Below are 24,770 nucleotides of genomic sequence, written 5' to 3' on the forward strand. Positions count from 1 at the left end.
TAAAAGCATCCGTATGTAAATAGCGTCTCATATACTTAGGGTAAAAATCCCAAACTCTGAGATACAATATGCAATGAATGATATTTGTGGTGACGAATAGCACAGAGCTGTCTGACATTGCAGATAAGCGTGACTTATAAAGTCATATCAGGTGATAACATGACTCGTTTCACCCGGTCACATGTTTAACATTATGTAAAAGACAAAAAAGTCAGTGTGAGGGTTATGTGGTGTAAGGGACAGCAGACTACTTACATTACTGTTTTTCATTCTTTTTGCAGTTTGGTACATTTTCTAAATTCAGATTTTGTTGACATTTGTATTTATTTTTACAAAATTGTACTAAATGGATGATAGTTTTACTTAAGATCTTGGATTTATTCATAAGAACTGTATGAATCAGCAATAGAAGCTAAAAAACACATTCTATCCAATGGGATGAATGTGCACTTTTTAGGTGAAAGTTGGGTTAATCATGAGTGAAGTATCATGAGTATTTATAAATAGACGTCTATGACAAGGATGAATGTGATGACTACATTTGTTGTACAGAAGAGACCAATGTGATCACAATGGGCCTGATTTAATAAAGCTCACCAAGCCTGGAGAAGATACACTATTATGAGAGAACCTGCGTGATCCAACAAACCTGAAATGGATTTGTTAAAAATCATTTGATATTGGTGAAATCAGATTTATTCCTTGTTTGCTGGATCAACTAGGTTTCCCCATTATTACACAGTATTTATATAGCACCAACATATTACGCAGCACTGTACTAAGTCCATAGTCGTGTCACTAGCTGTCCCTCAAAGGAACTCACAATCTAATGTCCCTACCAAAGTCATGTCATTAATACAGTCTAAGGTCAATTTTAGGGGGAAACCAATTAACCTAACTGCATGATTTTTGGAATGTGGGAGGAAACTAGAGTACCCGAAGGAAACCCACACACACATACACGGGGAGAATCTGCAAACTCCATGCAGATAGTGTCCTGGCTGAGATTGGAACCTGGGATTTAGCGCTGCAAAGGCCGTGCAAGTGATTGAGCAGTTGGCAATGTGCCGGCCTCTTTCTCTATTTCTCCTTTTTGTAAATAGAATCAACAACCTTAAGAAACCATAACAAAGTATATACTTGTTTTCTGTAACATCTGTGTTGCGGTAGTATAAATATAGTTTACAGACCTGCACATACATGCGGTATGCTTCGTGTATTGGGCATGCATGTTCTCCCTGGCATGCGTATTCTCTATAGATTAGGCTGCTCACTTACCAAGGTGAACTATAATCTTCCAATGGATTATTCATTTAGCCTAATAAATGTGGTGAAAAGAATTCTAAAAGTCCTGTATATGACTGGATGGCTGATGGCAGCAGAGCTATATCTCCATTATTAAGCTAAGTGAAATATTAGTGAAGTGAAATCATCCCCCCTCAAATTCCAAATCTCCCCCTGACATATATCTAACTGTTATAACACTGTTATTCGGCCCTCCCCTCAGGCACGTTGCCTTAGTGTCACCTTTGACTCGGCCCTCTCATTTACCCCCCATACTCAGAACATTTCCAGGTCCTGTCACTTTCACCTACGCAACATCTCTAAAATCCGCCTCTACCTGTCCCCTGAGACCACCAAACTCCTTGTACAGGCTCTTATCATCTCTCGTCTGGACTACTGTAACATCCTTCTCGCTGGTATTCCACTAACCCGACTCTCTCCTCTACAATCTAATATGAATGCTGCAGCCAGACTCATCCATCCTTCCCAGCGCTCCTCCTCAGCTGCATCTCTTTGTAGTTCTCTCCATTGGCTTCCATTTCACCTTAGAATCAACTTCAAGCTCCTGTGCTTTGCCTTCAAATCCCTACACAGTTATTGTCCCACTTACATTTCTGACCTGGTAAAAAAAATACTCCCCCTGCCGCTCTCTCCGCTCCTCCAATCACCTACTAATGACTTCCTCACTCATAACCTCATCACATGCACGGCTCCAAGACTTCTCTGGAGCTGCCCCAACTCTCTGGAATGGTCTTTCTCGTCCTATTCGGCTTGCTCCTACTTTCTGCTCATTTAATAGAGCGCTCAAAACCCATTTTTTCAAACTTGCCTACCCGGCTTCTTCTGTCTTTTAAAACCACCACTACTTCCCACCACTACATATCTCACATCCCATTGTGTGTGAAATTCCCCCACCTACTAGATTGTAAGCTCTTCGGGGCAGGGTCCTCTCCTCCTGTATCACTGTCTGTTTTAGTCTGTAATTTGCAGTCCCTATTTAATCTACATCGCTGCGTAATATGTTGGCGCTATATAAATCCTGTTTAATAATAATAATAAAAACCCCTGCAGAGTCATGATGTTTTCACTTTTCTTTATGGACAAACTAAAATCTTTTTTTTTAAATTAACCCCATAGTCTCTATATAGGTAATCAACATATTTCCTATAATTCTTAAACAAAGATCTTGGCAGTAATATTACTGGGTATTCTGTAAATAAAAGCTGCAGATTTTAGAGTTTAAATATAACTAGTAAACTGGGAAAGTTTATTTCAGGTCACAACACACAAGACATTTTCTTATCTCATGTTTTCAGCAAGACATAATTTTCCCTGTATCTGGTGCCAATGAAGCATAAACAAAATTTGTATAAGAAATGTTGGCACTCCTCCAGATTTAGTAAATTCATATATAAAATTATTATTAAACTGTATTTATATAGCGCCAACATATTACACAGCGCTGTATATTAAATAGGGGTTGCAAATGACATACAGATACAGTGACACAGGAGGAGGAGAGGGCCCTGTCCAAAAGATTTTACAATAAAAGTGTTTGGCACAAACATCCAATGCTTACCTAGGTGACCTCAAGGTCATTTGGATTTTTAGATATTGCAAATTTATGAAAAAGTCACCACTGTGCTAATTTTGCTGACTTATCTCATCTTAATGTTGTGCTAACAATTTCCACTAACTCATTTTTTGTCCTCAATGTATTGCACGGCAGCTTTGAAAGGGTAATAATGCTCTAAAAATACAAGGCAATGCAGCTTTGGACTTTAATATTTTTCGTCATCAAATAAAAATATTAGACCAGTGTGATGTCATTGGAATTCTTTGTAATGTGTGTCAATGAAGCAAATGCTGCATGTAAAAATTACAGGAAAATGCTCCAAAAAGCAAACACAATATATGTATACAAACCTGCTACAAAATGAAAGCTTTACTTTTCTTAAAACAAAAAAAAAATTAAGTATAAAATCTTAGTGTAAACTATTAATACTGAAGGATATAAAGTGCAGAACAGACTTCAACATAACAAAAAAGCTTTTGTAACATTGTTGCTGCTTGGCTCCCACCTTGTGGGGAATTAGGGGTAATGTAATCATGTCCGGTAAAAGCAAAACTAAAACCAAAAACATAAAAAAACTTTGAACAGGCCGGTTTCTTATTGCAGCACGCAGGCGATGTCTTTTCTGCTATTAAAAAGAACCATAATTTTTATTGCATACTGTGCTGTGCTGTGCATCCCAGTGTATAAGGCCAGGTATCCTCAGACAGCCGGGAATGAACTCCCAAGCAGTTATGGCCTCGTCCATTAACTTAGGAAGGATGACCAAAGTAGCAGTAAGGTGTCCTCACACCCTTCATACCAACACACACACCCAAAACACCCATCAATGTGGACGTGCCACTGTTGGCAGGGTTAATCTAAATCCCAAATCTGCTTTCCATGCAACATAGAACGCAAACTGTCCCATGCATGAACAATGACCAAGGTGATATTAAAAATATCAGAGGGATGCAGAGAAATTTGGGGCTAAAAAATGTATTGGGGATTCATTATAGAGTAACTTTCCTTTGGAAGTTTGGGCAAAATGGAAGATGCACTGCAGGTGCTGCCAGCCTGTGATTGAGTCATAATACAATTGGGGTTCAGGCGTTACAAGCCTCCGTCAATGTGTAACAGGGTAGATTTTTTTTGATGGGCAGAGTTTTTTTATGTTCTGACGATGCCTTAGCCATGAAATGTTAAGGGGTGTTAGCAACAGCTGTTCCCCACTTTCACCTCTCATTTTTTTTTACCTGTACACCCCCTTTTCAGAGAAATTTGCGTTCAAGCATAACAAGTCTCATTACAAGTGTGTAACAGGGTACATTTTTTTGATGGGCAGAGTTCTTCATGATGATGGCCTAATTAAATTTTAGGGGGTGTTAGTCACAGGTATCCCCCACTTGCACCTATATTTTTGGTTTTGCACATCTCCCCGTTCCAGAGAAATTGGGGTTCAAAGTAGGGAAGGGGACAGGGTAGTGTAGTAGGACATTTCTAGTTTTGTGACAGGTAAGTATAAATTTAGGGGTCGCACCTCCTTGCTATGTAAGTGGCCCCGGGGGTCCATAATTTGTATGTTTAATTTCAGATTTCTAGACACATTTACTTTAAAAACAGCAACCCTGATGTTCACGTTTCACTAGTTTTTATAAATATGACCACCATATTTTAAAAGTTGTTAAAACTAGGAAAATAAAAGTTGGGGTACTGCTAGCTATGAGGGTCGTGTTTAGGAAATCTGGAGGTTTGTACTGGGAAACTTTCCTGACGATGATGCCATTGTACACGTTCCCTGGTAGATTTACTTCAGGGGGAGATTTATTTGTTAGAACACTGACCCAGACCTGCGATGGGAGAGTGGGTTGGTTCTGGCAATATGACGTCACTCTGGGGGGAAGTTTCTTCCCCTTTGATTGACAAACGGCACCCTGTGCATTCGCGTTCCGGAGTGTGTAGCGGTCCGCAAGCTCCAAAAGGTTTTGGGGCCACTGGTTTAGAGGGAAGGGGAAAGAGACAAGAACTTTGAATGCATTGACATTAACTTGGCAGAAATGTAATCAGTGACAAGTGCACAAACATTTCATCAGAATCTCATCAGAGATGAGAAATGAATACATGAAGCTCAGGTTCCCACAACATTCACACATACACAATGCACACAAGACGATTACCGAAGTGGACGTATCAGCATCAGGACTTTTGAGGTTTCCTGAGATGGGGACTCACTTCCACCAAAAGATTTTTGCCCATTTAAAGTTTATGGCAGCTCACCTTAATACACTCATAGCTTGCATTGAAATCAGCTGCAAGGAAGTAACCCAAGCTGACAACTATCTCAAACAAAAGCTCTGTTAGAATAGCCTGAATATTTTATTATCAATGACAAACTGATAACATGGAGTATATGTAGGGTGCCTTGACAATCAAGCTTGGGGAATGTTGGACTTTATCAACTGTAATTTTAATACTAATATTTGATTATGCCAGTAAAAATTAAGTTTCTTAAAAAAAAGCCAACTTCTTTAAAGATAAAATTTTCAAAATAAGACATGATGTCTCTACTCACCGGGCCACTCCAACTATATCCACCCCTTCTACCTGTAAATCATCACTGACCTCCCTCAGCCCTGCTACTCTGGATGAAGTTTCTTCTCCCATCATCTCCGTGCCCACTCCTCCACCCTGGCCCCTGCCCTAACCAAACTATTTAACGTATCCCTTTCTATTGGAATCCACCCCTCTGCCTTCAAACATGCCATAATTCTCCCTATCCTGAAGAAACCACTGGACCCCTCCCGTTTTTCTAGCTACCATCCTATCTCCCTCTCCCATATGTTTCCAAACCTCTTGGACGTCTTGTCTTTAAAAGACTCACCCATTACCTGAGAACCAACTCTCTCCTTGACCCCCTCCAGTCTGGTTTTAGAGCTGCCCATTCCACTGAAACATCCCTTACTAAAGTGGCCAATGACCTCATCAGAGCTAAGTCTCAAGGCAACTTTTCCCTGCTCCTTCTCCTTGATCTTTCATCATGTGAAAAGCCACAAAGACACCTCTTTTTTTCTCCTGAAAGATTGGAACACCTGAGGATAATTTTTATGAAAATACCTTGGGTTAGATGTAATGGAGAATTCTGTTTCTTGCAAACAAACTATGTTGGCTTTCATTGACATAAAAGAATTAAAAACTTTCCTACGTTTCTGTGGGGAATTCAGTCCCTGAACATTCTGGGTGACCAATACATAATGTGACCAAGTCATTTATCTCCAAACCCTATGATTGCACCATTGTAAGCTATGAGGATCTGCTAATCGACAACAGAATCTGAACAGATAATAGACCGAAAAAAACATGGTAAACAATGGTAGACAAAAGGCAGTCTCACAATAAGAGTTGCCCATGCGTAAGGTGTACTGGAAATATCAGTAGACAATCCATTGCAAGAACAAGCAGGCAGCAAACCCTGAACATCAGCCTTTTATCCTACTGAGGTAGCTCTTGGGCCTTCCGAAAAAAAGAGTTTTTCCCAGCAGTAGATGTTTCCTTTGCACTGGTTGACGAGCCTTGTGAGCGTGGAAATGGCCTGGGGAGTGTAGAACCAGAAGCTGGAAGAAGCTTCAGATGATCAAAAAAAATTTTGAGCCTCCTCTACTGTGGAAACAGAATTTTGTTGACCCATATAGGGTTTGAGGGCTCTTCTTTTCTGGATGGTCTGAGGAGTAAGGTCATTGTAGATTTGGTTCGAACATGATTGAAAAGTAAGATCTTTCTTGTTCCAGGTTGCTTGCATGACTGCCTCTTTTGTTTTAATATAGGTTGGGTGAACAATTACATCTCTGGGAAGGCCATCTTGTTTCTTAGGACCAATAGCCCGGTGTATCCTGTCAAGCTCTAACCTCTCATTGGGGGGTTGCGGAAGCAATACTTGGAGAACCTCTGATTCTGAAACTTTGCCTTCTGTTTCAATTTTCTAGGTCAATAGGGTTGTCTGAAGCTCAGATTGTACACAAGCTAATTCTTGCACGTGAGATTCCAGTACTGTGATGGTGTCATCCATCTAATGTTCTAGGTCATTGATTCTAGATCCCAGATCTCTGATTTCCTTAGTAGTAGCATGGGAGAGCTTATATATTACCTGTGTTACTTCCTGCAGCAGCAGGTGTTTAAAACACTCCAGCAGTTCTGTATCCCTGCACAGAGAACTGGGTTGTGCACTAGGAAGGAAGATTAAGGAGCCATCATTAGAACCCTCACCTAGAACTGACCTGCGAGACTGTGGAGAGAGAGGATCTGATACAGGCTCCACGTCGTGTGCCATCTTGCCACGTGGACGCGATGAACATTGAGCCGCTGGTTTTCGTGTCTGGGACTTGTGGGAACCAAAAATTCTTGCCCATGCTGTTCACTGCTGATTCCGCTGGTGAGGTGAGTAGAAATAGTGCTACAATAGCCTCTCTAACTGCTTGCTAAATGATGTTTTGATCACACAAGATACTGCATTATGAAACAAGACATTGGCATCTTCACAGGATGAATGGGGGCCATGGTCTTGTCTATAAATTAGTGTCTCCAATTGGCACATTTTAGTGGTAGCTGTAAGTGGAATGAAACAGCCACAGACTTTTTGGTGTTTTTACATCAACTACATCCCTGATCTCCCAAGGTTCGGTAAACCTCTTTTTCCTTTGGGAATCTGGAAAACATGAGTATGCATACAGTAACTGAGCCTGTCTCTCCCATCCAGACAATCCACAGAAAATTACTATACCACTTGTTTATAGCCACACAAAGACTGATTTGTTGAAGGGTATACAAACATTTTATAATATTGGTGCCCTGTTCACATCAACAACAAAAGTTTGACATTTTTTATCAATAGTGTAAAGAGGATATAAATCGAAAGTGCAGGTACAAGTGATGTTCAGGTGTTTTTTAACCACCAAGGCTGAGTATTTTTTAAGATTCAGGTCATACAATTAACATGTTCTTTAATACCCAAATGTACCCCCAAACAAGTTATTAAAGTATCAAAGAAGCAAACAGCCAGGAATGCTGTCCTTCCTTCACCTCCCAGCACACCCTGAAAATTATGAAACCTAAATGATAAAATATAAAATATATTTCCTCTATCACAAACCCTCTTCCCATAAATAGAAGATGCATATTTATTATTATTATTATTATTATTACTACATAGCATGAATATTTGTGTACTTAGTGGGACAGAATGAATTGGTGTAATTAGGGGGTCAACATTCACCAAAATGTGGGGGTCTATTTAGAGAACACTAAATTTGACATTCATCAAAATTCCATGTGGAGAATCTGTCAGGTCCAGGTCAATTGACCCTCCATCAGAGAAGGTTTCTGAATGGCAGCTTCATTGTCAGAACCTAGTACAGAAATGCTTAGTGTGCAAATGCTAAATATTTGAGCAAACACCATGATGCCACATAGGTGACAAATAATGTTTAACTTCCATTTGTATTATCTTGGTAGACTTGTGTGCTTTGTACAAGAAACATGTCTCCAGTCAAATTTTTAAAATGTTAAACCAGCTTTTAAAGGGAGACAAAAAAAAGGCAACAGAGCCCTATACTGTTGTTGAAATTCTAGCATATCATGGTAAACAGTGTAGCATTAGGAAAGAAAAGGGGGAGAAGAAACAGGAAGCTACAGAGCACAGCGTAGTACAATCCAGAAAGAAAGGGGGTGAAACACTATGATGTAGCTTGATGGAGAAGGGAAGGGGTTGAGTACAGAGTAGCATGATGGAGAAGGGACGCGGTACAGGACTATGACCCAACAGAGCAAAATAAAGGAGAAGGTAATGGAGAAGGGAGAGCCTACTTAGACCCTATGGAACATGATGAAGAAGAGAATATATGAAGAACTATTACACAGTGTAGCATGATGGAGAAGGGATAAGGTAAAGGACTTTGACCCTATGGAGCCAATGTAGAATGATGAATAGGGAAGATATGAAGAACTATGACTCCATGGAGCACAGTGTAGCACTGTAAAGAAGGGCAGTGGATGGAGCACTATGAAGGTATGGAGCATATTGTAACACTATAAAAAAGGAAAGGGTAATGAAGGATTCTATGAGAGAGGAGTTGACACATGACAGATCTAGGAGATCATAGCCTAATGTGTCCTAAATCTGGCCAATTAGGTGTCGGTTATCACTTATGTCTAAAGGCCAGACAATAACTAGACAGTATCTTAATCTAAAATGCTAGCTATGATGATCCTAAAATGTCACCATTGTATTAGTTAGTGACCCCAGATAAGCATGCAACTTGAGAAGTATTGATCTGCAAACTTTTTTTTGGATGAGGGATGCTGAAGCTCATCAGAATTCCCAATTATCTTATTCAAAATATAGTGTAGCATTAGGAAAGAAAAGGGGGAGAAGAAACAGGAAGCTACAGAGCACAGCGTAGTACAATCCAGAAAGAAAGGGGGTGAAACACTATGATGCAATAGAGCAGAGTGTAGCATGACGGAGAAGGGAAGATTGAAGAAATATACCCCCTATAAAGCACAGTGTAGCAAGATAGAGAAGGGAAGGGGTGAAGGACTATGACCCCAAAGAGCACAGTGTAGCATAATGGTGAAGGGAAGGTATGAATGACTATGACCCCATGGGGCCCAGTGTAGCATGACGGAAAAGGGAAGGGGTGGAGTACAGTGTAGCATGATGGAGAAGGGAAGGGGTGGAGTACAGTGTAGTATGATGGAGAAGGGAAGGTGTGGAATACAGAGTAGCATGATGGAGAAATGAAGGGGAGAAATACAGTGTAGTATGGTGGAGAAGGGAAGGGGTGGAGTACAGTGTAGCTTGATGGAGAAGGGAAGAGGTGGAGTACAGTGTAGCTTGATGGAGAAGGGAAGCGGTGGAATACAGTGTAGCATGATGGAGAAGCGAAGGGGTGAAATACAGTGTAGCTTGATAGAGAAGGGAAGGGTTTGAGTACAGAGTAGAATGATGGAGAAGGGAAGGGGTGAAATACAGTGTAGCTTGATGGAGAAGGGAAGGGGTTGAGTACAGAGTAGTATGATGGAGAAGGGAAGGGGTGAAATACAGTGTAGCTTGATGGAGAAGGGAAGGGGTTGAGTACAGAGTAGCATGATGGAGAAGGGACGCGGTACAGGACTATGACCCAACAGAGCAAAATAAAGCATGCAACTTGAGAAGTATTGATCTGCAAACTTTTTTTTGGATGAGGGATGCTGAAGCTCATCAGAATTCCCAATTATCTTATTCAAAATATATATTTATATTTAATATACCAAAAACGGTCTGCAATAATATGCCATCTACAGACAGTACCAACCTTTTTACCAAGGCCAGCAGGTGCAATATGGGTCTCTGTGAACAAACTCTCATTACCTGACTTAAATAAATGAAGTTTAAATAGGTACTTGAGGTACAATAAAACTAAGGTTACCAAAATTTTAAACAGGTATGTCAGCTGAATGTGCAGTTCGGTATATGATGCCGGGATGTGTCAGGTATCCCAACAACCCCTTGAGCTGCCAGGGATGAAAGAACTCCTGTACGCAAGCGTGTGAGTCCCGACATCCTAGCCTGGCCTATCAAATATTGCCAATTCACTTCCAGAATAAAAGGGAGGAATATATATGTCAGGGTTCCGCTAGTCATAAATGAAAATTTCTGTATTTCAGTGCAGCTTCAAACATTATGGTCTAGATAATGGGATCTTCACTGAGGGAGGAGCTCCATATCCTTAAATTATATAGGATAGGATCTCTGAAAATAGAAAAAAAAAAAAAAAACAGGAAAGAACTTGATTAGGAGTAACACTACGATTTCATATTTTTATTTCACTAGTACTAGTACTATCAGTTGTAGCGAATGTGCATTGTGATATTCCACTTTAACATGAATAACCAAATAATAATACAATAACAAAAATACATTTTTGAAGCTGTTCTGTTGCTGTCCACCCATATGTAAAGTAAAACCATGCTGTCTACATCTTTTGGGTTTATACCGGTGTCTAACGATATAGGGATAATGGTAACTTGGGCAGCAGGGTGGAGGAGGTATGGGGTCATACTAAGGAATCCATGGCTTAAAAAGGTTAAGAATCCCAGACCCGGAATGGCATTTATCAACACATCATTAAATATGTTTCTCTTTCAATGGCCACTAAAGAGGTAGAATTAATATATAGCAGAAGCCAATACCTTTTTTCAAATACGGACAGAGGAGAAAGTTAGAAATTAGGTTCCTAACCCCAAACCCCTCCCCTGGGAAGGATTTTTCTTATTGGACTACAAAGAGCTACCAACAAGAAAGTTGACTAGTGCCCCCCACCCCAAACCCCACCATGGTGGCAGCAATGCAAAAGCCCATGACCTTGAACAGTCCTGAAGGGAATAACCATACGGGGCAGGGATTAATGGGAGACTTTATACACCTGCCACAGTCCAAGGGTGTGCACATTCACTGCCCTAACCCAGCACCAAGGGATGAATAGCTGGGCAGTATGAACAGGGGGCACAGAAGCATGACACTGAGGGAAGAAGGATAGACGTGCAGGCACATGTAGGACCGTGCAAACTATTGTGGGGGTCCCTGCTGACTGAGGAGTGGATCAAATGTTACATATTAGGCTAATTTGGGTATGTTGGAACAAACACATAAGTAAATGTGTGAACTTACTCTGTTTCCTCCTTCATAGTTAACGAATGTTTGCTATACCAGAAAAAGATGCCAAATACCAAGAAAAGGATCAGAAAAAGAAGAAGCCACAGCTGGACAAGCAAACAGGAAGAACCTAGAACAAAAAATAACATTTATTGCCCTGGAGAACAACAATTTACTGGAAGAAAATTATAAAAGTAAAGAAAGAACAGTCAATGAACAGATCTGAGTGAAATCTGGCAAAAATAGAAATATTGCTATAGGTCTTATCTGCGAGACATTTACTGCCAACAATTCCTGGTTAGAAAATGCTATTTTTATAATTATAATGCCAGCATTCTCAACCATTAAAAATACATGAGAATTTTAAATGACATTACACTAGAGGAGTGCATAGTGGTTGGTCCAGATTAGGGCAACCAGACTGACTTTATGAATGATATGGAAGGACATCTGTACACGTCAGATTTTCATCCCCAAGGTGAGCATGGCCATTTGTCTTGGGTGCCAAATATCCGATACTTAGGGCCTGATTTATTAAAGCTATGCAGGGTTGTAGAGGATACACTTTCATTAGTGATGCTGGGTGATCCAGTGACCTAGATCTGATCCAAGATTAAAATCAGTTGGTAACAAATAGCAAATGACTTATGAAAACCATTCCAGGTTTGCTGGATAGCCCAGCTTCACCAATGAAAGTGTATCCTCTACAGCCTTGGAGAGATTTAGTAAATCAGGCCCATAGAGATTGCTTCCTTTGCTCTTGCTTTGGAGATCCCTTCTTACCAGTGTCAATGAAGCAAAGCAATTCAAACCACTATTCCCACAGATAATATTTTGTCAGATTTGCCAAAGCACATGAACAAGTAAAGTTTTGTCCAGATGCAAGTTCAATACATCACTAGAAATTCTAAAGCAGTTCACACCCTGTGTCCAATGTTCTAATTTACCTCCCTAGCTAGAAAAAAGTTACTAAAAGCAGTAAGAAAAACCTATGGGAAGTAATAGTAAATACAGCCTTACCTGACCTGCCGGCATTCCGCGCTGTCCATCGCCGTTATCCCTGTCTTCTTCCTTCTTCCTCTGGCCGGCTTCTGCACCCGATGAGTTACCGGGGAGTACCCCGGTGGCGTTGGTGCGTGTGTACGTTGCCAGCTGGGCGGGAAATTCAAAATCCATTTGTATTGCATTCAATATAAAATAACTGTATTGAATGCAATACATTGGATTTAAATGTGTAAAAGCAGTACATTGTTTTCAAGAACATTTATTTTACAGTATGTATAATAGTATGAGTATAATGTGTATTTTTTTTTTTTAAATTTTAAAAAATTATTTTTTTTTTCAAATATATAGATTTTTTTAATTTATTCAATGTATTATTTTTACATGATTTTGTGTTTCATACTTTATTATACACATACTATTATATTATACTGTAGAATAAATTTTCATGAAAAACAATGTACCGCTTTTGGACATATAAAACCGGAAAGAAATTAACCGCTCAGGAGGTTCATTCTGGTGCCAGGTCAATTGCATCTTTGTTATCTGTGGTCTTTTAAGGGCATCCTCCTCACCATCCTGTGCAGACTACCATTACCATTATTTTTTTAAATGATGTTCAATAGGTGCGTAGTGTGAGAAGAAATGCCCAGCCTCTTCGATATTTTTTTAAATCTCCCCTACAGGCAGGTAACGCAGGATCACTCTGGGTGCAGAACAAGTGAAATCTGGTATTCACCAGGGCACCCCACTGTGAGGGGCTGTAATCCTACTTAGTGACTACCGGACCAGAGGGCCGACCAGCAGAGATGGGCTTCTGTGTAAAGACAGTTGTCTGGTCATTCTTGGTCACGAGCCCCGTGGTAGATTTATTTCACTGGTAGATTTTTTTCATTAGAACACCGGATAGGGAATCCCCCTCCTCCGCAGTGTCTTGGGAGGAAGGGGATCGCCCATCAGAGATCTCCCCGCGGAAGCCGAAGGGAGCCACAACAAAGAGGCTGAAGAGCCGCATGCGGCTCCAGAGCCGCAGGTTGCAGTCCCCTGCTCTGGGTGCAGAACCAGAAGTGAAATCTGGTATTCACCAGGGCACCCCACTGTGAGGAGCTGTAATCCTACTTAGTGACTACCGGACCAGAGGGCCGACCAGCAGAGATGGGCTTCTGTGTAAAGACAGTTGTCTGGTCATTCTTGGTCACGAAACGCACCTCATGCAAGGCGTTGTCAGGCAGAAGGTCAGGGCGGGTGGCAGACAAACATCTCGGTAATCAGACCGAGAGTCAGGACAAGGTGCTGGCTAGGCACACACTGGAGAGAGTCCCAAACACTAAGGAGCTGGTTCAAAGTCACAGCACGAGCCACCATTACACCTGGTCAAGATAGCTTCTGCTATTTTAAGAAGCTCCTGCTCCTTGCTCTGTGTCAATGTGTGCATGACCACCCGCAGACATGCAAGACCAGGTACTGCGTTTTGTTGCGATACCTTTCCGTTCTGCAGGTGCTCCCTGCTAAAACTGTCATACGGCATCCCGCCCGTCTGACCCATTGAGCTCCCAAGAGCAGCACTCACTCACGTTCTCTGCCCCGGCCACACAGCTCTTCCTAGTCTTGCACACACTGACACCGCACAGGGAGGAGTAGCTACTTAAAGGCTATTAGAGGCTATTTTAGCCCCAGCAGTAATGGAGGCTGGTGCTGTGACTTTGCACTGGCTACCTTGTATTGTGTTCCATTTTTATTTCTGATATAACCTGTGCCTGGACCCTTACTATGCTTGTCCGCCGACTGCTCTGACCTGTGCCTGGATGCCAACTATGCTTGGCTGCTCCCTGCCCTGACCCTTTGCTGGGACTCAACTATGTTTGCCTGGCTGTTTTCCCTGACCATTGCTTGGACCTGGATCGCATTCGCCTGCCACCTGTCTCCACACCGAGACAGCTCCATCTTTCCTTATCAGGTAGGGTGACGCTGAGGTTCACAAACTGGTGGCATCCATTACCAAAAAGCTAGATAGCCTCGAGGCTATTGGCCAATCACCCCTTGCTTGGCACCCTGGTGAAGACCTAGTGTCACTTAGACTCTTTACTTCAGATGATCCCAAGCACCCACCCTGAATTGTGCTAAATCTCCACTTCCATTATTCACCTGGTTGGAACAAATGAAGATGTCCTGATGATTTTCCAATAGGAGTATTAACTTCACAGATATATTGGCCATTTTGAAAGTATTTTTTTATATACAAAGTTTTTCCATGTCCCAGTTCCTCCTCTGCATCAGAGTCCATTGTATCTTTCCTGCAAACCAAAACAGAACAGTTAGTCAGATCATTGAGACGGAAACAGAGTCAAAACGATGGAGGAAATTTACGGTACTACAATTCAATTATGCCTTTGTGCTTCCTTTAAAGCAATTTCCACCTAAAATAATAAATGTATTGTTAATAAACTGCACCTGTATTAGGCAACTTGTCCAGGTTACTAATCTATGTGGCTAACTCTCTTACACAAAATGTTTGTCACAGATCTCAGCAGGCTGTGGGCTGCTTCTTGCGCGCATGGAACACATGCGCAGTGAGATTGGAACTCTCTTTTATTTTTACATTTTCAGAAGACACTTAACCTGATTTTGCACCTGCACAGTGTGAGATTGGGTGAGGTAAGATGCCAGAAGAAGAAGGTAGATGGCTGTGCCCACTGTCCAATCTGAGCCAGAAAAGAAGGAAGCCGGGACAGCGTGGGACCAACTGGACTGCAGAGGGATCGAGAGCTTTTAAAAACTAAGAACCTATTTTTTATTTTTACTAAACGTTCTTCTTTAACTACACTCCTTACCACATGGGGACTACAGCAATATTTATAATAAATTGGTTGCATTTATATTTCTTATTATGTATACCTGAACAGCTCACACCAATTTCCTTTACAAGTACCCTTGAGCTACGAAACACGTTGAATGTAATTTCTGTGAGCAGTAAAACAAAGGTTCTGACCATGTCATGCATTCATCAGGGATTACAATTCAGTCTATCACTCCACCGTGTTTATTCCTCTTATTGGATACTATGAAGGTGTCTTAGGTGATCAATAAAGTTTCCATTCATATTTTACCCTCTGTTCTAGATGTTAACAATTTTGCATATCAAATGTATAATGCATTTTAATATATGTCTAAATAAAATCATGATGATTTAATGAAACTATTTAGAACTCATAACATTAAATACTACATTGATGGGACTTAGGGTAACCCCTTAACAACTGTCAATATACCAATATAATCAATGTTAGTGGTTTTTAAAATCATCAATGTGTTGGTGGTTTTGATACTTTAACTGATACTTTAACTTTGTATTCCTGAGATTTACACAACCCTTCCAGACACTAGAGCCAGGTGAGTAAACCTACTTTTGCCTACATCAGTTATTTTATCTAGTAAAATCACCTCCCCACCCCAAGCCAATTAGTAGACAGTGAAAAAGAATGCTACTCCAGGTGAGGCCACCTCTCCTCTTGCTTTCAGTCCTGTGTTTACCTGCAGAAGGCATTATTAGCTCCTTATGCTGATGTAAAACGTGCCCATATAATGCATTTGAAAGTCCATGAACTGGCCACAGATCTACTTTGAAGTTTTTCAAAACAATGCAATATTTACAATGCAACAGTTTCACAGTTTGTTTCCCCACCTTTTCCATGTGAAGTTAGTTGCTGGCAGACTGGAGACTTCAACACAAATTAAATTCAAATCCTCATTATCTAATAACCTCACCTCCACTCGTACAGAATCAGGACGATCTAAAACATAAAAACAAGGGGTCATAGGGTGATTGTACATGGTCTGATAAAACAAGCAATGGAACCTGATACACCTGATATACCTGACTGTGTAAGGATGCAATAAAAAGCACTCACAAAAAAAGGCACAAAAGGAGAAACATTGGAGCAATATGGATGTCTATGTGAGGTCCAGTACCTCCAAGGAGCCCAAGCTTACCAGTGCCACTATTGCTGGACCTTACACCTTACACCTTACACCAGGCATGTCTCGGGGGCCAAATGCGTCCCCTGTATAGATTTCCACTGGATCGCAGCCTCTGCCACAAAATCAATAATATGCGGCCTGCCAGCACTGTTGACCACAGTATAAAATACACGCATACAAAAAAGCTATTTTATATTTCATTAGAGTTGATGAACCGCCTTGCAATTATCATCCCGCTACTCGGCGGGCATGATCGGCAGGACAGGAGTCCCCATGTGTGCACAGGGAATCCCCTACATCATTATAGTGGGCGTGTGCTGTGCAGCACCGCACAGACCACACCCACTCCAAGAAAGTGCTCTGCATGGAGCTTGCACTGACATTGGACTCGGGGATGTGCACAGGGAATCCCACACGTCATCCTGCTAGGCGTGTGCTGTGAGGGACTACTAACCCTGGTTACTGGTCGGCCCCCACAATTTTTCACCTTACCAAATCTGGCCCTCTTTGCAAAAAGTTTGGACACCCCTGCCTTACACCTCCCCAGGCCAGAATCTTTTTAACATATCTTCTATAACATTTGATGTGGGGCTTCCTGGTTTAAACTAAGTCTCACGACGGAACATGTCAATTTGTGCTGCTGATGTAGACTTTTATTTTCTTGAAATCCTAAATTTAAAAAAAAATGCACAAAAAGCACATTTTCTGCTTTCCATTTCTCTACACAACACCCTATGTAATGCAGATTGTTCGGCTGGTATGTGTGACACAAGGTATCTAGCATGGGGACCACCTGAGGAACAGTTCTTGCTGAAATCAGGAGGCATATTGACCATTATTAAAGCAGACCTGCATTTTAACTCAATTACTACTATATGCGTCTTATGATTTAAATGCGACTTCCATTAGCGTAAATATCAATATTAGACAAATGATGGAAGCATCTCCCGCAGAATACTTAAGAAACAGGAAACTCAGAAAGAAAATCCTGTTCATTTTTAGCTAAAAAATGATTGGTAAATCAGAAATGTGGCTATAAATCATTTCAGTATTTATGATTCTTTACAACAAGTAATAGTACTAGTTGTAAAGGGAAAGCTTTATAACAAGCTTTCACTGTTCTCTATAGCTGTGGGTTGTATGGGGATGTTTATAGCACTGTAGAAGCACTAGATTTCTTTTTGTTCTTTTTTGTTGTTCCTTTTGTTTTTATTATCACTTTTGTCTCTCCTAAGCATCTGTTCTCAAGTCAACATTACAAATACAAGGTTGTGATGCGGCCAACTGGTGCAGAAATGATACATAAAGTACATAAAAACGAAAAGTGAAAGTGTAAGGACCTGGTGCAGCGCCAGTGCTCACCAGATTCCAGTCCATGACACATCTCATGGTGCATGGCTAAAGAGAAACAGGGGATGCTGTGAACTGCTGAGCAGAGAGCAGACAACTAACTCTGTTCCCCTTGTTTCTGCAGAGTAACACCATTGGAGAAAATAAATAGGGCATGATATACTGTGTTGGCGAACAGCACAGGATGGGCCAGATAAAGATCTCCTTGAAGAAAGGATTTTGTCTTGAAACTTTGGGCATGATTTTCCAGACAGCTCGATGTCAGAATATGATTGGGTTATTCCTTTCCCCCCTCACGTACTAAACTAGGTAAACTCAAGCCAGTCCATACACCAAGGGTTGCTTCTTTTTCCTCTTGTATATTCTCAGCACTGGTGTAGCCACCTACCTAGCTGGAGAAAAGCTCTGGATGTCCACTGTTAAGGTGAAGTATATTGATTCTAAAGGTTACCCATCAGCCTTGCTACTGATCTCTCAGAGTGTCGTATAGTAAATTGAAGTTTTAAAGACACACTCAATCAGGTGTGAAAATCTCTCTCTATATGTTTGGATCATAATGTGAATCCTAGAAGCCTATGATTGGTGTGCTGATGAAACAACTACAGGTAGTCCCCGGGTTACATACAAGATATGTAGGTTTGTTCTTAAGTTGAATTTGTATGTAAGTCGGAAGAGGTACATTATTTTAATATATGCAATGAGGACAGATGTTTGTCCTGTGACACCAAGGATTGGAAGTGGAAGGGAGATTTATTTGCCCAGGATTCCTCTTTTATGTGAGGTATATTTGCCCAAGATTCCTCTCCTGTGTGAAGTAGCAGGTGGAAGACTCTCACCTGTGAGATAATTAATAAAGAAACACTGAGGGTGGGGATATAACACAGAGCCAGGAGCTCAGTCAAGAGCCTAATTTGGAGAGACACAGACAGGGGTCTGAGCAGGCTCAGCGTAACTTGGAGAGACTGTGGACTGTGTGGGAGAGCTCTGTTTGGAGGCGCAGACAGTCGGTCTGTGAGGAGCTCTTTGCCTGGGGACACAGAAAGTTGGTCTGTGTGAATGAACTCAAACCTGAGTACAAGGTTGCTGAAAGCTTTGTTTGGAGCTGACAGGGAGAAGCCCTCCAGCTGATAGACAGGAACGTTGGATGTATAGTAAGTGCCGGACAGGCAAGGTTTTCTTTTGCTATTTTTTGGTATTTTATCCGCAACCTTTAAATAAACCTGACTACAAGTCAGCTTAACACCTTTACCTCAGTGCGTGGTCTGAATTGGATGAATCAGACAAGTGTCCTTTGACCCCAGCAAAGGTGATCCTGAGCTTAACCCCTCACAGTCCCAACATAATATTAGGCAGCATAGTGTGAGTTACCATATAAAATTCTCACTGTAAGTTAATCACAAAAAAAAAAAAAAAAAAGCCTAGACGTTTCAATAGCTTCTTGAGCAAGCTTTGATATGCAAAAAGAAACAACTGCAGAGTTTGTCTTGGTCATTATAGAGTTACAAGAGGTTGCAGAACAGCTTAGCCCCTAAGATCACCCACAACCTCAGTTGTGTTTCCCAAAAGACTTAGTCATGCAAACCCCCCCCCCCCCCCATCATGCTTCTGTCCTGCACACAAGTGAGCAGGGTAGCCCTTTTCGTATCTAGAAGTCGTCTGTATGTTGGAAGTCTTTGTCTCGGGGACTACCTGTAAATGATAGCACTATATCTTATGTATGCCATAGGAATCTTGTCACTGGATCCATTGATCCACAGACTTGATGTGTGATTGTACCTCAAGAAAAATGATTCATGGGAGGTTGTCATTTTTTTTTTTTGGTTCAAAGACCGAGGGAAGAGATCGGTCATAAATATTCTTATTTACTTACTTCTCTTCTGCAAAGTTTCCTCTAAAGTAGCACTGTGGCCAGGCTATAGGCATAAAAGGTTTACCTAATAAACAGTAAATAAGCTTTAAATCAAGACCTTTGTGACCTTTGCAGCTGAAGATATTGTGGAGTCATGTAGAGGTGTAGGGTCTGTTCACACTGCACTGCCTTGAGTCAAGTTTCACCTTCCTTGTTCATGACAAAATGACAAAAAGTCATCCATGGGGTCAGGTAATCTTGTTATTCTGAGACAGCCAACCAATGTGAAGCCCACCACAATGCACAAATAGTTCAGTTTGAGGTCCCACACCAAATAAATCATATTTGTGCATTGCAATGCCCCCCTCCTCACCCCCCTCCTTATATATGCATGTCTGGCAACACAATATATTATAGGGCTGGTTGTAGCCCAAGATCTGATTTAGCCATCTATTTCTATAGATTTGCTATAAACGACTAGATGATCTTTCCATGTACATATGCAACCAATTTCGAGTGACGCATATGTTTTTGCATAGAAAACATCTTGATGCCAGATTTACATCAGGAAAACAACAGAATTCCTACTTTCTTTTATCATTTCACATCCAGAGGATTGCTAATGCCACTAAAATCAGGTTGCACTCACCTTGTACAATTAGCGAACTCTTATTTAAATAAGCTCCCAATGGGAAAGTGGTGAAGATACAAGTATAGACGCTCTCATCGGCCAGGGTGACATCTCGTATCATTATTGATCCCTCTGTAGATTCATTCCCTAGGAACTCCACTCTGGACTCTGCAAACTTGGTCAGCTTTTGCAGTTTACCTCGGCTGTAGGTGAGAAAGTCCACGTTTTGTCCATTTTCATTCCTCTGCCAAGTGACTTGTGTTACACCTCCTGTAATCCCAATGCTGCAATTCAGAACCACGTTGGATCCAATCCAAGTGTGCACTTCTTCATTCACCGTGACTGCAAAACAGGAAGAAGTGATATAAGTTACAGCGATGGGTGTGAATTTGATAGGACACAAATAGAAGATATTTTACTGCATTTTACTAATCGCCATATATATGGCATGAAAATGCAATCACTTCACTGGGTAACCAATAATTGATCACATTACTATTATGACTCTAAATTAAAATATCACCAACGTTAAATGGAGTACTAATCACTATTTGTTTTGGTCTTATCAACATTTTGTGGTTATAAGCATTCATAGACTTACATCATGGCCAATGATCACTAAAAATGCAGCAAAAACAGTCCTCAGACACCCACTGGTTCTAAAAATCACAAAAGTACAATCTAGTTTGTCTGATATTATGATGTTTGAATAACTGACATAAAATAAGGATGCAGCTCATGCGTTCAGCTTATTGCTACAATTATATGCATGACCGTTCCAGGCGCTTTGACTTTATATCCAATCAGTATTCTACAGAATGAGTTTGGCAATGATAGATATCATCTTTCAGTCTAGGCCTTCCTAAGGGTGTACTGTGCAAAAAAAAGGGGTGATCCACCTGGGAACTGATAACTGTGGCTGAAATTTACCATGCATTTCAAAAGAATTAACTTTTAAAACAGTGACTTTTGTGCCAAAAATGTTGGACATGTGGTTTATCCACCCCATTAACTGTTTGTGAACTTTTATGCTTATATGGACTTCTGAGTATACGGTATTGGACAACCTGCCTAATGACAACTAGATAAGAGCCCAAGGCTGCCTATTCAGGAAGGATTTAATATGCCTAAAAAAAGATTGATGTATTTCCTTGTTATAGTTAGAGTCTCTTTGCTTTAACTGCAAAGCATTACACAATTAAATTACTAATAACATAATTACATTAATCAGCCATTTAATAGAATGAGTTTGACAATGATGGAAAACATCATCTCTCAGTCTATGTCTTCCTAAGGGTGTACAGGTGTGCAAAATTCAAAAGAATGATCTTAGTTCCATATTTTGCAATTCTTACATGTCAACTAATGGGGTTACAATTAATACATCTACAAGTGCCCGCAGCTTAAAATATGATGTAATGTACAAATTAGTGAAAACAAATAATTTCCCAGGATTGCTCAAAGCAATACAAATATATTCTCTGTAATTAAATGAATTCATTCCATTCATATGATGATAAACAGAGTTTTACATCCAAGTTTGTACACGTGTCCTCACAGATCCAAGGCTTTAATACAATCTGCAGCAGCACAAACGCAGCGATTTAATGAGCTTCATAGTATTTAGTTGTCACATTAAAGAGATGAAAGCATTTAATGTCTATATTGACAAACTTAGACCCTCTTTAATGCTGGTGGTGTTCCATGATGCAGCTGGCCACCCTCAGGGACATAGCAAGCTGCTATTGTGCGCCTGGGAACTGCAAACCCCAGCTTAGGTAATGGCATGAGCAGTTACTTCCTAAAACTGTGCTGTGATCTGGTGCAGCAACGTGCAAAAAGTGGTTCCCAACCGCATGGTTGGGACTGCAGTAAGCCGGAGGCAGAATACTAACAGGTCTGAAATGATAGGTTAACCACAGGTCTGAAATTATTTTTAAACTTAGTTCACATGCAGAGATCTGCTGCAAATTTACTAATCAACCGGCTTATCTAATCAATAATCAATCAGTCAGGAGTCCCTGCACATTACACAAATCTGTGGGAGATTCTGCACATCCTAACGTTTTTCTGGGATGTGATCAGGACACTGATCTGATATTAATGGGATGTAATTGATCATTCATACTCACAATGATCAATATATCTGCAACCGATCAGAAGCCAAAAAATAATTGTTTTTACAACTAATCAGCTGCTGATTTTCCTTCAGATTAATTTTATATCTGACCAGAAATTATATCTGCTCATTTCCTCCTACAACTTCCTTTCAGTCCTCTGTGGTCATTATTGGCCACATGTTAAAAAAACCCAGATCTGATTCTAGGTAGGTCGGCAACCCGTTTAATATTAATAGGCTGCTAACATACTTTGAATCAGATTTCTCTTTTAAAACAGCACACATTAGGTCTATTTCTTTGTGTGGGGGTCCCATTCACATACCTCAAAGGTGCAAATGAAACTTAATTGCCGCTGATCAAATGAAACAGCACAGAATGTGATCATGATTATTAAAGTAATGGTCATAAAAGCCTGTCCTAGAATAGAAATTTTGAACTCCAACCCAGATTGAAGTGAAATGTACCCATGATCCCCCCACACTTGAATTTTTTGGGTTCCACCAAAGTGGTGATAAATAAGTACTTAATTAATCTTTACTCCCCACAACACATTTCTGCTTAAGTGACGTGTATTGGTACATAAATGGATTTTAAAAAGTCCCATGTACTGTCCAGAAACTTTTAGTCCAACAGCCAGATTAATCAAAGGAACCCAAACTCACATGAACCCATTAATCACCTGAACCCAAACAGAGGTTCAGGTGAACCAGCCCCCCTTCACACTTCATGGGTTAAAGCCTAGTTCCACTAAAGTGGTGATAAACAAGTACATTACTTCAGATAATCTATACCCCAGCAGACACCTGAGTGATGTGTAATGTTAATCCGACTACCAATGTAAAGGGGCATTCTACCAGTGTAAAGGGGGCATAGTCACCCACCAATGCTAGAAGTACAGGTCAAAAGTTTCTATGAGCAAGCAGATAACATACAAAAGAGGAATCAGAGGGAAATTATTAGAGGAGAAGGGTGAAAAGAACAACAATTAATCATTATTTATAGTAAACATATACATGACTTTTACTATTTCTGGGAAGTTGTAAATTCAATTGCGCCTGTGATGAGCGATGCGCCAAATGTGAGTTAGTGGATTGGATGTTTTTTGTCATCCATGAATAAACGTGCATAGAAAATAATGTAATTCATGGATCACAATTGCCCAGATCGCACAACAGTTTACATGTAGATGTTTAATAAGTGAGGTCGGTCCATTGGCTTCTGCACAGGATTGGACACTGACACAATGATGACACCACACCTGGGGACCGAGGATGGCTATATAAATATAAATGGCTATTGGTATTTGGAAGACTATAAATGTATGTGGATGCAGGGAATATCCAATTGACTAAGGGAGCAACAATGAATATTTTCCCAATCCGAAAATGTAATAACGCTGTATAAGGGTTAGTTGAGTGAGCAACCTGACAATGGTAATGATTTTAGCTGTCTGTAATGGTGATGTTCTAATCACCAATGTAGGGGGGCATTGTTCCCACTGATCACGAATGTAGAGGGCTTTCCTGCCGGGACTATTCGATCAACGGGGGGCATTGTTCCCACTGATCACCAATGTAGGGGGGCATGGTTGTGATGGATGCTGGAATACAGAATGCTGGATATGTAGTTCTACATAAAGCAGAAAAGAAGGTAAAGTGCAGAAGTAACTGGTGATGCCTTCTGTGATAAAAACATACCTAGCTGCCCGATTTCTGTCTTCCTTTGAAAAACTTCCCGTGATATGCTGGGTGTCCTGACATCACCCAGGTCTGCCAGGACTGAATTAACTAGGTGTCCTGTCATCCTGGCCCTATGATCAGGACACAGGGAGAAGAAGAAGAGGAAGATGGTGCCTGTGGCGGAATAGGGAACAGGTGGGTGCCTTTAAAAAATTGTGATTAGGCAGGTAAGTTTATTTTATTACAAAAGGGACATCACCTGCCCCTTCTGCAATAAAGGACCGTCCTGTTGCACTGTTTTTAGTTTTTAGGTATAGTCCTGCTTTAAGCACTGCTCTGAGATGAGAGGAAAAGAAAGAATAAAAGCAGCAAAAACAATGAAAAAGCAAAAAAATGAGAAGGCAAACATGCCAGGGATCAAACATCTTTTCACTCAATACACAATATACAAGGTAAACCACCATCATCATTTTATGTACGTACAGCAGTGTGTATATTATTTAACCTCCATGTAAAAGTGAGATAGCAGTTAGATTAGGGCTACATAAATCAATAATAAAATTTGGGGACTTTGCTCCCTTCAGATTTATCACAACTGTTCCGCTTGAATTTTGCCCCTATACTTACCAATATCTTGAA

The 24,770-nt window shown here is 40.7% G+C and overlaps 1 protein-coding gene across 1 annotated transcript; it reads right to left on the reverse strand.

The window, feature by feature from the left end:
- Positions 1 to 3,052: 3,052 nt before the first annotated feature.
- On the reverse strand, positions 3,053 to 24,255 carry LOC140338020 (nectin-1-like). Its single transcript, XM_072422061.1, has 6 exons — positions 24,150 to 24,255; positions 20,351 to 20,674; positions 16,207 to 16,315; positions 14,670 to 14,818; positions 11,538 to 11,652; positions 3,053 to 7,535 (listed from the first exon to the last, which is right to left on the reverse strand). Exons 1-6 carry the CDS (start codon positions 24,253 to 24,255, stop codon positions 7,481 to 7,483), a joined length of 858 nt encoding a protein of 285 aa, XP_072278162.1. The 3' UTR covers positions 3,053 to 7,480.
- Positions 24,256 to 24,770: the final 515 nt, after the last annotated feature.

The sequence above is a fragment of the Pyxicephalus adspersus genome, chromosome 1, assembly GCF_032062135.1.
Source record: "Pyxicephalus adspersus chromosome 1, UCB_Pads_2.0, whole genome shotgun sequence".
NCBI lineage: Eukaryota > Metazoa > Chordata > Amphibia > Anura > Pyxicephalidae > Pyxicephalus > Pyxicephalus adspersus.